The sequence below is a fragment of the Blastocystis hominis genome (genome assembly GCF_000151665.1).
Source record: "Blastocystis hominis, Singapore isolate B (sub-type 7) whole genome shotgun sequence assembly, scaffold_20".
Lineage (NCBI taxonomy): Eukaryota > Bigyra > Opalinata > Blastocystidae > Blastocystis > Blastocystis hominis.
This window is the reverse complement of record NW_013171828.1, coordinates 207624-221260: the sequence shown is the minus strand read 5'-3', so window position 1 is coordinate 221260 and position 13637 is coordinate 207624. Positions and strand designations below refer to the sequence as shown.

Below are 13637 nucleotides of genomic sequence, written 5' to 3'. Positions count from 1 at the left end.
CATTTCCAAAAACAAACAAGCAACACGCATATGCAAACTTACAATCTGCAGCAATAACTGTTGGACTGAGTGATATAGCGAATATATCTGTGTCTACGCCTCACCATCCCCCATGTTCCTCCTACGCATTGTAATTCTTGTCCTCCACGTCCACAGCCAGTCCCTTCACTCGCAGTCCCGACACCTCGTAATTGGGAATCTCGAACCGAATGCTACGCCTCACTCTGCCCCTCGACGGCTACGTGATGGGTCCGATCTCCTTGGTCACGAACTGCGTCGCCGGCTTTTCGAGGTTGAAAATCACCTTCAGATAGTACTCCTTCTGCCCCGAGACCTTGTGGATCATCCACAGCACGCGGTGGTCCTTCTCGCGGTACTCCTTGGTCTGTCCGATAGCGTCGGAGGCCAGCGTGACCGAGCACGTGGTGGTGTCGTGCGGCGTGTGCATCGCAATGAACACGTTGCTCGCGTCCACGTCCGGCTCGAACAGCGACTTCACCTGCAGAATCAGCTCGATCTTGGTCTCGCTCTTCTCCTCCACCATGGGGCGAATCATGAAGGGCACGCGGAACGGCGTGGTGATGCGGTAGTTCATCGCCACGAACTCGCCTTCCGGCGGGTTGAAGCTCAGCAGGCGGTCGCTCTCGAACTTCTCCAGGTTCATGCACTGGTGGAAGTTCATGTCGTCCACGATGATGAAGTCCTCCGCCGACAGCGTGCGGCCCGTCTCGTCCTGCACCACGGGGATCGGCGTGTCCTTCCCCACCAGCAGGTTCTGCGAGAGCAGCATGCGCACCGGCGGACAGCCGTTCAGGTAGCTCCGCATCGTCAGACTGCCGTCGATCGACTGCGACAGCACCGTGCCGTCGCACGCCAGCATCACGTTCAGACGCTCGTAGATGTCCACGTACAGCTCGTTCACCTTGCGCTTCGCGCCCTTGTCCGTCAGGATCGACTTGTTCACATCGCCGATCAGGTTCTTCTAATGGAATAAAATAGGACTACAAGAAGAAAACCTTCGGGTCGGCGATCACAACGGGCTTGTTGTGCACGAACTGCACAAGAGCCTCGCTGGATGTGTCTTGCGGATAGCCGAAATCCTGGGGGTTAGAAAAGATAAAGAGAGAGGGGAACGATCGCTTCGTCCAGCAATTCGTAGATCAGAGAGAAGTTCTTGCGAACCGCTTCTTCCGTCAACATTCCGCAGTAATCCTTGATGATCTTGAGGAGACGGCTCAGTATCTCGATGCCCAAGGCGGGAGACATGTTCATCTACAGGGAAATAACGAGATGCGCCCAAACCTTCGTGGTGACAACGAAATACAGACCATTTCTGCGCTCGAAAATATAGGTAATCGCTCCGCTAATCTGCAAGTAACGAAACGCGACCTATCCTACAAACACCGGAGGACAGTCTCCATGCGGCCACGAACGCACCACACGCAAGAACTTCTCGCAGGAAGTAATGGGAGTATCAAAACGGACTGAGATAATGAGCACTCTCCGAAATCCCTACAATCCTTCAGAATAAGACGATCTCCTCTATCAGTCAGAATGAAGAACTGGGAAATCATATCAGCAAGCAGATACTCGAAACAATAAAGGCAAATCTATTGATTAGATTATTGCATGAGGTAAATAATTGGGTCCATCCACCACAAATACCCCCAGAATAATGCAAACAAGGTACATTAAGTCTATTAGGATACAGAATAATGGGCAGAGTTAATATTAAGTTCTAGGAAGGCCAGAGCGTCGTGAAAACGAAATAGATTCCTTTGCACAGGCGTGGTGTGGAACTGCTACGTAGAATGAGCACGGATAGCAAAGGCCAAAAATGGCTTCAGCAAACGTTCCTTTGAACGAATATTGCCTTATTCAGTTGCCTATTTGTCTCAAATCGCCATCTTGTCTGAAGAAAGTAATAGGAAATGAGCAGGAATTCATCTCTCTTTGTAAACAGGAGCTTGATGTTCCTATATCTATATATCCAGACAACCCATATATTGGAAATACCGCATTACACAAAAAAGACTCAAACAAACTAATCCTGAAAGTTGAAAGGAAAGGCGACAAAGTGTCAGGTGAAATTATCGGAAAAGGTAAAAAAAGATGGATCGTGTTGAAAACTAGTGAAATCCGAATATGCGGCTACAGGCATGATGGATTTTATGTATCTCCCTGAAAAGCAGTTTTACGAGGTGTGTGATGACGGGATTATTCCGCATTTGGACGCTTTTGATAATGCAAACAAATCGTTGGCTTTGGAGGATACGTTTTGACTCTAGTCAATTCCCCTATATTTTGCCTATTCGCTTCACCCCATACAGCGTTCCATTCGACATCAATATGCATGATAGCAACCTGGAGAAGGAGCGAACCATCGAGAAAGACCATATTTTTGTTTCAAGTGAGTCAAAAAGTGCGTTATGAATGTGTTTGCATCACTGGCAGCACCGGAAGGTCCTCGATCCACGCTTCCAGGCATTCCGGAGGATAGTAATTTGTCTTATTACCTCCAGTCGGTGCGATGTCTGGTCGAAAACCAGCCGATTTGGGACAAGCAGTATCTAGTGCTCCGCGTGGCCGAGGTAATTGCCGGTCTGATTGATTGAGATGCAGATGTATCCCAACGAGCCAAAAGAAACGGTGAGAAACAACGTGTATCTTGTGGTTCCTTACGTGTGCTACGTGCTTACAGACGGTCCCTTTCGAAACTGCTGGGTCCGTTTTGGGTTCAATCCATCCAAGGAACCGTCGTCTTGGATTTACCAGTATGTAGAGTTCCGATTTTCAAAACGACCGCAATTGCTCGATGGCTCAACCTCTGAGTCTCTTCCCTGCTTGTACGAGATTCCGTTGAGTCTGCATAACAAATACCCGCTCTGCGAACTTCAGTCCTCTCGCGAAATGAAGCAGCTCATTTCGGCGATGAAGCCCAATTCCACCTATCAAAAACGATCGGGTTGGCTGCCCATCGACTATCCGATCAAAATTCGAGGGCTCTTAAAGAAGCAGGCGATTATACTGCTTAACAAGAACGGATATGACACGCAAACAGTGGGTCCTTGTCTTGGATCCCTCATCACATAGACGCTATTTTCTGTGGCGAAGCGACGAATTCCAGGAACCAGAGAGCGGAGATACCGTAATTGTTTAAAAAGGAATTGTGAGCTTTAGGAGGCAAGCAGTTCAATCCAATCATTTCGGGGCCTACGGATTCGTTGCTGCAAGAAATGCCAATTGATTTGCTACAACAGTCCTTTGACGACGAAGAAGGATTCACAGTTTTTGGTGATGGTGAGGTTTCTATATGGTATGTTTGTTTCCGAAATGTCGGTCGGGTTGGTGTAGTGGCTATCACGCTCGCTTCACACGCGAGAGGTCGCGAGTTCGAACCTCGCATCCGATATTTTTCTATTTTTCATTATTAGATTTTTATAATAGAGCGATATATGTATATTATTTGACGATCTTTATTATCTTGTAATACAATGCATAGATAGTTGCTGAAAATGGACTTATTCTTTTGAATGGATTGTGATTGAACCATTTTTGGATAATGACATATTTTCTGTGATAAAAATAGATGATTTTCACTCAAAAAATTGATATCTATATATTCATTGCAGAGATTATAATAATATGTCACTGTTTTTGACATTATTTGACTTTTGGGGCTTAAAATAACTAAATAGAGTTTTTCTTCTCGTGAATGATCATTTTTGGAAAAGAGCTTGAATGTCCACTTGAAACACCAATAACTATACCGGTTTTTGACGTGACATTAGTCGTCATCATAAACAAATGTGTAAGAGTGCATATCCATAGGTTGGATCCACTAACTAAACTTTAAGTTATTCTATTTCATTAAGAAGAATGATTAAGAGTGGGTATCATTCATAGATAAAGATCGACTGTAGGTATCTTTGGATCCGCAAAAGAGAATGAATATTTACTCGATGGGTATGTGGCACTTCCACAGAAGAAGACAGTACACTATGGAGGAATAGAGTATGATCTTCAATATTTCCAAATGGAGCACAGCAAAGAGTACATTTTGCGCAATTCTTCCGGAGTGGCTCGACTTTTTAAAAATGGAGTGCTAAAACTGAGTTGGAAGGAGGAGAATGGACGAAGAGTGGGGAATTTTATCTCCTATGACAAGGGGAGAGTGTTATTCATGGAAAATTGGGATAATCTGTTGGGAGGCAATCAACTCGTTCGTATTGTCAATAAAAAGATAGGAGAGGTCATGGAAATCCTTGATGAGAGTACACTGATTGTAATCTATCGTGGTGGTTACAATACCAATTACGAACGGCATGGAGTCGGCGTAGAATTTGATAGGAAAACAGGGAATGAGTCTTTTGAAGGAGTTTGGGAGCATGGACGTTTGATTCGAGTTTTGAAGGAATTTGATGGCAAGGAGATGACGGAATTTGTGGAAAGCAATGACAATTTGGACGTAGCATCCCGTGTTCCTATCTATATCGGTGGATACAAGTATGATGAAGAGAGTGGATCTTATTATCGAGATGGAGTTGGCTATCTTATCGATATTACAACGCGAATCGCAAATCGCGAGTGCATTTGGGAAGACGGTGTGGAGGTGCGAGGAATTGATCTATTTGATGGATGGTACAGGAAGGGAAGACAAGCAAGCTACTCCTCTTCGAAGGTTTATCCCCAGTCTCCTGCTCGAAAAGACATGGTTATGATGAGACAAAACCCCGTTTCTCGACCCGCGATCATCTCGAAATCGTTGCCCTCTACGAGACCGAAGTCTTTACCAAAACCAATCGCAGTTCCCAAGTCGATTAGTTCATCCAAATCGCTGTTGGGCAAGAATGAATCAAGAGAGTCGAGAGAGCTGAGAGAATTGAGAGAATTGAGAGAACTGTTCGACACGAGGGAGAATCGAGACTCGAGAGAAGGAAGAGATTCGAGAGACTCAAGAGATTTGAGAGAAGGAAGAGATTCGAGAGACTCAAGAGATTTGAGAGAAGGAAGAGACTCAAGAGATTTACGAGACTTGAGAGATACTCGAGAGCAGAGAGAGTCAAAAGAACTGAGAGAACTGAGAGAACTGAGAGAACTGAGAGAACTGAGAGAACTGAGAGAACTGAGAGAGAACAAAGAACCCAGAGAGAGTAAAGAGCATCGAGAAACCAAGGAACCCGAAATCCGAGAATTGTCCAGAACCATAAATAGCAGCAGCGATTGGCACAGTGTGAGCTCCTATGTGACCGAACTCGTCATCGCCTCCGACTGCTGCAATGACGTCACCACTCTGGATTTCAGCCGATTGCGATGGCTGCAGTCGATCCAGATCGGGAACGACAGCTTCAAGAATGCGAACGGGTTTTCTATCGATGGTTTGAAACAGCTGAAATCGATCAAGACAGGATTGAATAGTTTCACGAAGATTAAAAACGGAAACGATTCTTCCCGATCGTTCCGTATCACGAACTGTCTCGGATTGAAATCGATCGATATAGGCCGATATAGTTTTAGCGATTACGCCGGAAGCTTCGAGTTAGCGAACCTCCCAGAGCTCGAATCGATCAAAATCGGCGATGTGGGGAGCATGTCCTTCAATTTCTACTCCGCTTCGCTCGTCTTGCGAGGTATTTTTCGGCACAAAATGAGCAGCAGACCTCCCCAAATTGAAAGGAGTGACGTTGGGAGACGGCGCTTTTGTCGATTCGCTCGAGAACGTTCTGGAAAGTAGGGAATACGGGATTCATTTCTTGAAGATCTCCCGAGTCTCACTGAAATCCGGCTTGGATGGTATGCGCTTGTTGGGAAGTACGACGATTCGAGTTGCTCTCTGGTGATGCAGCGTTGTGTTTGATGACAGGATTCATTTCAGATCTTCCACAGCTGCAAACGATCATTTCTGGAGGCAGTAGTTTCTATTCTCCGCATACTGTGACGCTTATTGGTAGTGTTTTGGTGCTTCTGGCGATACAGATATTCCTAATCTCCAAACTGTAAAGCTACCTGACTCGTTCTGGTATGTTAAGGAAAAAACGATTTCAAGTGGGAGTGTGCTTTTTGCGTGTGAGCTTAGATGTTTCTCCATTGCTATCTAATTTAGGAAAACTTCAGAGTTAGAGATTGGCATGCGAGTTTGTATTGAGTTTCGTGTTTGGTTATGATATTTTCAAAAACTCTTTGTTTGTTTGACTTAGTGTAGGAAGAAGTAACGACAGACAGATTGTTATACTAAATTGTGTATGTGAATACCAATTCAAGACTGTTCCATCCATGTGTAAAAATGAGTTGAAAACCTGCAACTACGTGGAGCATCAGATCACCTTGTGGAAAATACTTTTGATTGAATATCTGTAATTAGCGATGTGTTTGAATTGTGTACAATCAATAATAACGATATCATAGAGTGAAAAGTGAAATAGTTATAGAATAACAAGATAATCTCTCATCTACTCTGCCTATGACGTAACATCAAGCAATCAATAAACAAAATGACGACAAACAAACAAAGATGTAAATTTAGAAGATGAGGACATCACAAGTTTTTCACGAGGCTATCAAGCAAGAAAACAATTTGCTTGTGGGTATTAGAAGTATTCTTCCATATAGAATGAAGATAGTCTCAAAACGTACAGTAATCGATTGATTATCAATTACCCATATATACGTTTTTACTACTTTCAAAAACAGTTAATTGTGATGAACAAGCAATCAGAAGCAGGAATCTATGTATAGAATATAGAGTTATCTTCAGTCGATGAAGACAAACGTGCAAACAGTAAAAATGACCACTGGTGGGAATTCAACGTTTCTGAGCAGTTTCCTATGAAGTCAATGAAGAAAACAAATGGTCGAGCCTATATTGAAGTAGGCAGTCCTCATGAAGGTTGTAAAATAAAAGCCTCACTAAATGACAACATGCTGAACGGAGAGGCATATATCTATTCAAACGACAATTCTTTAATGGCACGCTTAACTTATGTCGATGGAATTGCTTCAGGACCTTGTTCCATCTATAACAATGATAACCTGTATTTTCAAGGTTATTTTATAAATGGATATCGAGGGGGAAGAGGAAAAGAATATGACGAAAACGGAAATATGGTTTTCGATGTTTTTTTAAGGAAGGCAAGAAACTCAATCTTATTCCTTCAGAAGAAATGGGGAAAGGATATTGGAAAGAGATAGATGAAAAAGGACGGATTTGTCAGATTTGTCAAAAAGATGAGTTAGGAAATACTGAAGGATTTGTTTATTCTTTTAGATTGGGAGAGATTAGCCGTGTAAGTCTTTGGAAAGAAGGTAAAGAGGTGGCATTATTGAAACTATTCAACAACTCAACAATGACTGAATATAAGAATGGGAAAATAGTATATGAAGGAGGATATCTGAACTCCTTAGAAATGGGTTATCCTAGAAATGATGAAGGAATAGGACGTAGAAAGGATGATGAAACTGGAATATCGAATAATAATTTCGAAAGCAATAATAAGGAAAAAAGAATGAATCTAAGGCAGAGAAATTTTGTAGAACAATTTTAGAGAATAGGTTTTTGTCTATTATTCTTGTTGTATTCACAGCCATTAGTTTCTATCTCTATTTTGATAAAATCTATCTGAATGATGGACCGTATGGAATAAAATATAACCAAGAATCATATATAGTGGAATCGGGATATGGTAAATATTTGAAAAAAATCCTATTATTTAACTATCCAAATCTGAAGTATATTAACATAGGAAATAATTGCTTTCCCAATGTTAAAATAGTCACAATTGATTGTTTAAAATCATTAGAATCAATTATTATTGGCAAGAACTCATTTACTCCATTGTTATATTTTAATGGTATCTATGAAGATTCGAAATCATTTTACATAATGAATTGTGAATTATTAAGATCGATTGAAATAGGTCCAGGCAGTTTTCACTATTATAAGGAACCATTTGAATTGAATAATTTAATTTCATTAGAATCAATCAATCAAAATAGGCAAGCTTGAACACTTTTTTCGAGGCAGTTTCGAGTATAGTTCATTCGAAATTGATAGTAAACTTGAATCATTTATGCTTCTATTATAGATTTGCCAAAACTGTCAACACTATTAATAGGAACTGACTCATTTACATTATCTAATCTTACTTTGTCAACTATCTATGATATTGAGAATCTTAGTCTCGGAAACGGTGTATTGAATACAGATATATCGATTCGCATTAATGGCTTCAATAAATTAAAGAATTTAAGGTTTGGATATTGTAGTACAACTCAAGTGAGTCAGTTCACCAGTAATAGTTACAAGTATAATAAAAAAGGATATAACACTAATGATTATAAATCATTTTACATAATGAATTGTGAATCATTGGAATCAATTGAAATCGGTGAACGTGCTTTCTATTATTATAATGGAGAATTTGTATTGAAGAATCTTCCCTTACTATCTATATTAATAAATGGTATAAACAATTTTATATATGTAAAAAGCTTTTCGATTGCAGGTAAAACTCAATATTCACAAATTGATATGGTAGATTTACCAAACTTACTTACTTTGGAAATATCGGATAATTCGTTCGAAATAGCATCAACATTCCAATTATTGAACCTAGACTCCATTCAATCTATATATATAGCCGAAGATAATTTTAAGCCAGTTAAAAACTTTAGTATCGATGGATATAAGTCATTGAAATCATTATTTATTGGTAAGTGGTCATTTAGTCAATACTCTACTTCTCAAGGTGCCGATATATCGAAATCATTCCGCATATTGAATTGTGAATTATTAGAATCCATTATAATAGAAGGCAGCTTTAGGGATTATGCTGAACCATTTGAATTAAAAAACCTTCCTTCACTAAAAACTATCGATTTTGGTGGGAAGAGTTCTTGGTCGTATAGTTTTTATTATAATTCATTGGTAATTCGAGGTAAGGATATTGCTTTGGGAATACTTGAATGATTAGATCTACCAAATCTACAGCTTATTAGATTAAGAGAAGGTGCATTTTGTGATTCCTTACACACAGTGATTGAAAGTGCTGAATGAATTTGAATAATCTGATTAATCTAGATCTTCCATCATTACGGTCCATCCAACTCGATAGATATACATTTCATGGAAATAGACGTAATGAATTATGTTCATTAACTATGCGAAGTATGAAAATGGATCTGAAATGATTGAATATAGATCTTCCAAGTCTGAAATCTATTACCATAATCTTATACGAAGGTAGTTTCTCATATCCTCGTAATGTGACATTGGAAAGTATATCTCAGTATTGAGGGTTAATCGAACTAGATATTCCAAATCTTCAAACTGTTAAGCTACCTGGATCATTTCAGAAAGTTCAATCGAAATCAATAACGAGTATTGCTTTCTTGATTTCATTTGATTTCATTCATAGATGTTTCTTCCATTTTCGCTGATTTTGTCCAAATCAAAGATTAGTTCTGTACAATTGATTGAATGATTTCCATAAATGGTTATTTTTATTTTTGAAATTCAAGGGTTTGCATGTTGGAAACCAATTCTTTTTTACAATCAGCTACAATTCACAATTCTTTGCTCAATCACATTCCATAAATCATTCTTCTACTTTTGTTTAGGTACTATTCATTTTCAATAGTTGCCTGTAATATATATAAGTACATGTGCTTTCGTACAATAAATTATGCCATTTTACTTGTGGAACTGAATCGGTAAATAAGGATTATTAGCAATCGCTTATGCTTCATAAGAGAGTGTTTGTACTTAGAAATAACCTTTATTTCACAACACCCCATACGCACCTTGCATGTGATAGACTCATTATCAACTTAATTCACCTTCTACGTGTTTGCCTCCATCTGTAAGTATGTGCTCTTACAAATATCCATGAAATACACATGCATTTATGACTTTCTATACATGATATAATTATCCCAGGTTAGAATTTGTAGTTTTTTTCCACAATGCTGCATTTGTTGCATAGGGTTCTATTCGATATGGATACCATCTCACGCTTTTAATATCTAACATATTCTCATATCTTCACAATCATATCCAGCAATTTCCTTAAAACTCAAAGTCATATGTCAACTATAAGATTATTACAAAATAATTATTCATTTCGTGGAAAATGGGTATTAGAGGCTTTTTGGGCTTTGCTAAGTATAATAAATTCAAGTGCGCGGTTCGCTACTCAAGCCTGTAAATCTCGAGTTTATTCTTGACTTATAGATCCGAAGATCTTGTATTAGACGGTCAGAATCTGGCAAATATTATTTTTTACAGGGTGTATAATGCAGGAATGTCAGTTTGTTGCAATCCGGCTTGTATGTATGAAGAGGCTATGAAATTCATTGATTTATTCAAAAATATGGGGTTGAGAGTGGTAAAAGTATTTGCAGACAGTATTTCCAATCTGGATAAAATTGAAACCTATACGGAACGGAGATTACAGAAGAACGAAGTAAATAAATTCGTTTGGCATATGTTGAACCAACGTAGTGACTTTTCACTTTCATCATGTGAGAAAGGTAGTATTGATATTCCAAATTGTTGCATGGAAGCTGTAATAAAAGCATTTATAGACAGTTATGGGGAACAGGTTATGTCATTAGGAGGTATTGACACGGATCGGTATTATTGTATTGGGATCGATTATCTATAGTGATATTGCTCTTTACTGCTACAAGCACAATGCAATTGTTCTTACAAATGACAGTGACTTTTTGTTATATGACTTGAAGGGTGTAATCATTTTGGATTTAGTCGATTTGCAAAATGAATCTGTGTTTGTCTACCAACGCAAGCTACTGCTACAGCAATTCAGATTATCAGAGCTTCAACTGTTTTATTTTGTCGCTCGTCATGGAAACGATTTCATTAAGCATACCCGAAAACAAGACGAACGGATTGATATTGGTAAAACTCTTCGCCATATCAGCAGCGAGTGCAAAACAATTTCGAGCTGTAAGAGAGACTTCAGGAACCAATGGAATTATGAAATGACGGATGAGCTTGATTTGGTATATGCAATCTACGGCACCAAGCAGGTTGAATATCCGACCAGCTTGCTAACGCTGGATATAAATGAAGTAAACGAAGTCAAGGATTGTGTGGGAGGTATGATTTGCGTTTAGTTCATTTTTATATTCAGATGATTTGGATTGTGTTGCTAAAGACATAAAGTATGCGTATCAGCGAACTGCGCTCGATATTATTCTTTCGCCTTGTATAGGATCTCCGCTTGTTGCGATTTATGATTGGAAAGAAAACTGTGGAATCTTTTGAATTGAATCGATTGTAGATACTATTTTGGATACTGTGTTGAGGAGAACTTACAAATTATTGGGATGCCAACCCTATGGGTTTAAACGTGATACAACAATCTTCTATGAAAAGCCAGAAGAATCCAGTGATGAAGTCGTGGAAGTGTCCCAAGAAGAAACCGAAGAAAGGTTGAAAAGCGGATTGAATTGAATCTTAGAGCACAAAACAATGTTGAAGTGGCTCGTGAGCGAATGACTGAATACTTGGAGTTGAAGAATATGGATATTGATGAGAGGATCGAATTGCTAACCGAAATCTACAGAGAAATCGTTCCTGAAGGATTAGAAAGCCATGATTTGAATACATACATCATTCTGTTTTGATTTTCGAATCTTTTGATTTGTAGATTGACGGAATACATCATGCAGTTATGTTTCCCTGAAGAAGAAGAAGTGGATTTCGTGGATGAGATCATTGATGTTTTGCTAAATCATCATAGTGAGTATCATGATGCACTACGTTTGCCACACTATACTCCATATCAGAAATTTGGAGTAGTGGAAATCGGATCTCCGAGAACGCGACAACTTGGATTTACGTTGTTTTATAGTTTGAATGTAAGAGAGTTCGGGTTTGATGAGCAGTAGTTGGCTTATCGTAATGTGTTTGCGGTGTTCACGATATTGAACTTACTTAGTGAAGAAGAAAAGAAGTATACTGATTTCTATAGATATTGCTGTTATCCTTGTATTATTAATATCATTGAGAGTCTTCTGGATGAGTCATGATGATAAAGAGCGCATTTGTATGAGTGATGGTGGTATTTTCTTTGAATTTGAATTTGAATTTGAATTTGTCAAGGAAATGGAGGAAATGGTATCTACATGGTAATAGAGTTGTTTTTTGTACTAAACGACTAGAATATGATGCGTGTGGCATTAACAAGTTTTACAGGTGTTGAAAGCATATAGTAATTGGAACTCAATAATAGAAAGAGATCTAAGATTGGTTTTCATCCATGCAGATAAGGATATACCTATGAGGTATTGTTTATGTTTAGCATTGACATGCTGTACATGGTACAAGTAAATCAAATAAATAAATGCGACTGGTTTATCTTACTTTTATTGTTTCATGTGAACAAATAGGTATCGATAACATGCGTTATATTATCGTCAGCCCAATACACATTTCAAACAACATAATACTATAATCCCAACGATTATCAGGCTATTTTTGAACTAATAAAAAAGATCATACCCAACAATAATAAAGAAATTTTTCAAAAATGTTTTTGAAATCTCAAATTCATCATCAACCTCATCGTCGGGAACAGGTTCCGTGGTAACTTCCAAAGAATTTTCAGATGCACTTTTAATGCTTTCGTTATTAGTGTTGCTGGTATCAACTTTTTAATCACATATACTATTAAGACTACTGTTTCGAAGTGTGTTGTCGCTGCTGGAAAGGATGTGCAGAGATTGAGCATTAGGCTGACCTAGATGTAATGTAGAATGAAGCAATGGAAACGAAGATACTGCTGCTTAGAACTATGTGTGAGATGAATTGATTATAAGAACATACTCAGTTAATGGATCGGCAATAGCATTGGTAGTGCGCTTCTCAGAGGAAGCAGACACAGTCTGGGTAGTGCTAGCAATAGAGCTGATCAACAAAAGAGTGCAAAAGAAGAAAAGAGATTTCATATGAAAAAAATTATGAGGTGTGTCATGCACCAAATGAAACCACAGAATCTTGTCTATTCTCTGTTATTTGATCTCATCTGATACTGAGTATGTATATAAGCTAAATATCCAGTGATTTAAGTTAGAATGAAATATAAATAATGACGCTATTAAGTAAACAATTGATGTTTCATATCATATTGATCAATTAGTTAATATTGTATTTTATTTTCTGATAATCGCTTCTCACTGTATTTTCAATACGAGATCAATATTACTTGATGAGCGATATGTTACTATTACTCTTAATAATTACGGAATCACAAACAGAGAGTCACTGGAATCACATTTATTAGCCCATTCATTGTTCCAATAGATTCTCACAACAATCAGGTTATCATGTACTGTTATTTGAATCACTGAAGTGTTATTTTTGTAATTTTGGAGTTAATAATACTACTATTGATCAAAGTAGGTCAGAATCATTTAATTACTTTGTTGATAGACTTTGTATATATATGTTTCCAATCAATATGTATAAATGCCTTGGGTAAAGTATACCATCCTTCATTCACATTTGTGTATGCTATTATTCTTAAACGTTTGATGAAATAATGGTAATGAATAATCAGGAATTATGAGAAACTTATGGGTAATCTAGTAGTAACCAACAATTCTTGTTTTTGATA

At 38.5% G+C, this 13637-nt stretch overlaps 3 protein-coding genes; 2 read left to right on the top strand and 1 right to left on the bottom strand.

Annotated features, from left to right (window-relative positions):
* Nucleotides 1-22: 22 nt before the first annotated feature.
* On the bottom strand, nucleotides 23-1600 carry GSBLH_T00002436001 (uncharacterized protein). XM_013041446.1 has 8 exons: nucleotides 1517-1600; nucleotides 1399-1484; nucleotides 1303-1368; nucleotides 1135-1272; nucleotides 1017-1100; nucleotides 243-982; nucleotides 126-212; nucleotides 23-93 (listed from the first exon to the last, which is right to left on the bottom strand). Exons 1-8 carry the CDS (start codon nucleotides 1572-1574, stop codon nucleotides 39-41), a joined length of 1314 nt encoding a protein of 437 aa, XP_012896900.1. The 5' UTR covers nucleotides 1575-1600; the 3' UTR covers nucleotides 23-38.
* A 140-nt stretch (nucleotides 1601-1740) lies between these two features.
* On the top strand, nucleotides 1741-3093 carry GSBLH_T00002435001 (uncharacterized protein; the record flags this gene model as incomplete). XM_013041445.1 has 5 exons in its annotated part: nucleotides 1741-2102; nucleotides 2134-2257; nucleotides 2289-2422; nucleotides 2455-2591; nucleotides 2623-3093. Exons 1-5 carry the CDS (start codon nucleotides 1838-1840, stop codon nucleotides 3091-3093), a joined length of 1131 nt encoding a protein of 376 aa, XP_012896899.1. The 5' UTR covers nucleotides 1741-1837.
* Nucleotides 3094-10127: 7034 nt separating this feature from the next.
* GSBLH_T00006514001 (uncharacterized protein) lies at nucleotides 10128-11900 on the top strand (the record flags this gene model as incomplete). The annotated part of the gene is made up of 9 exons (XM_013041444.1): nucleotides 10128-10174; nucleotides 10229-10527; nucleotides 10582-10630; nucleotides 10662-11116; nucleotides 11151-11225; nucleotides 11301-11451; nucleotides 11481-11639; nucleotides 11670-11817; nucleotides 11874-11900. The coding sequence occupies 9 exons, from the start codon at nucleotides 10128-10130 to the stop codon at nucleotides 11898-11900; spliced, it is 1410 nt and encodes a 469-aa protein (XP_012896898.1).
* Nucleotides 11901-13637: the final 1737 nt, after the last annotated feature.

Coding starts and splice junctions, on each gene's coding strand:
- GSBLH_T00002436001 (XM_013041446.1), bottom strand. CDS start 1,574: ATGATTTCCCAGTTCTTCATTCTGACTGATAGAGGAGATCGTCTTATT. Junction 1,485..1,516: donor TCGTCTTATTCTGAAGGATT/GTAGGGATTTCG, acceptor TCATTATCTCAG/TCCGTTTTGATACTCCCATT. Junction 983..1,016: donor TTGTGATCGCCGACCCGAAG/GTTTTCTTCTTG, acceptor TTATTCCATTAG/AAGAACCTGATCGGCGATGT.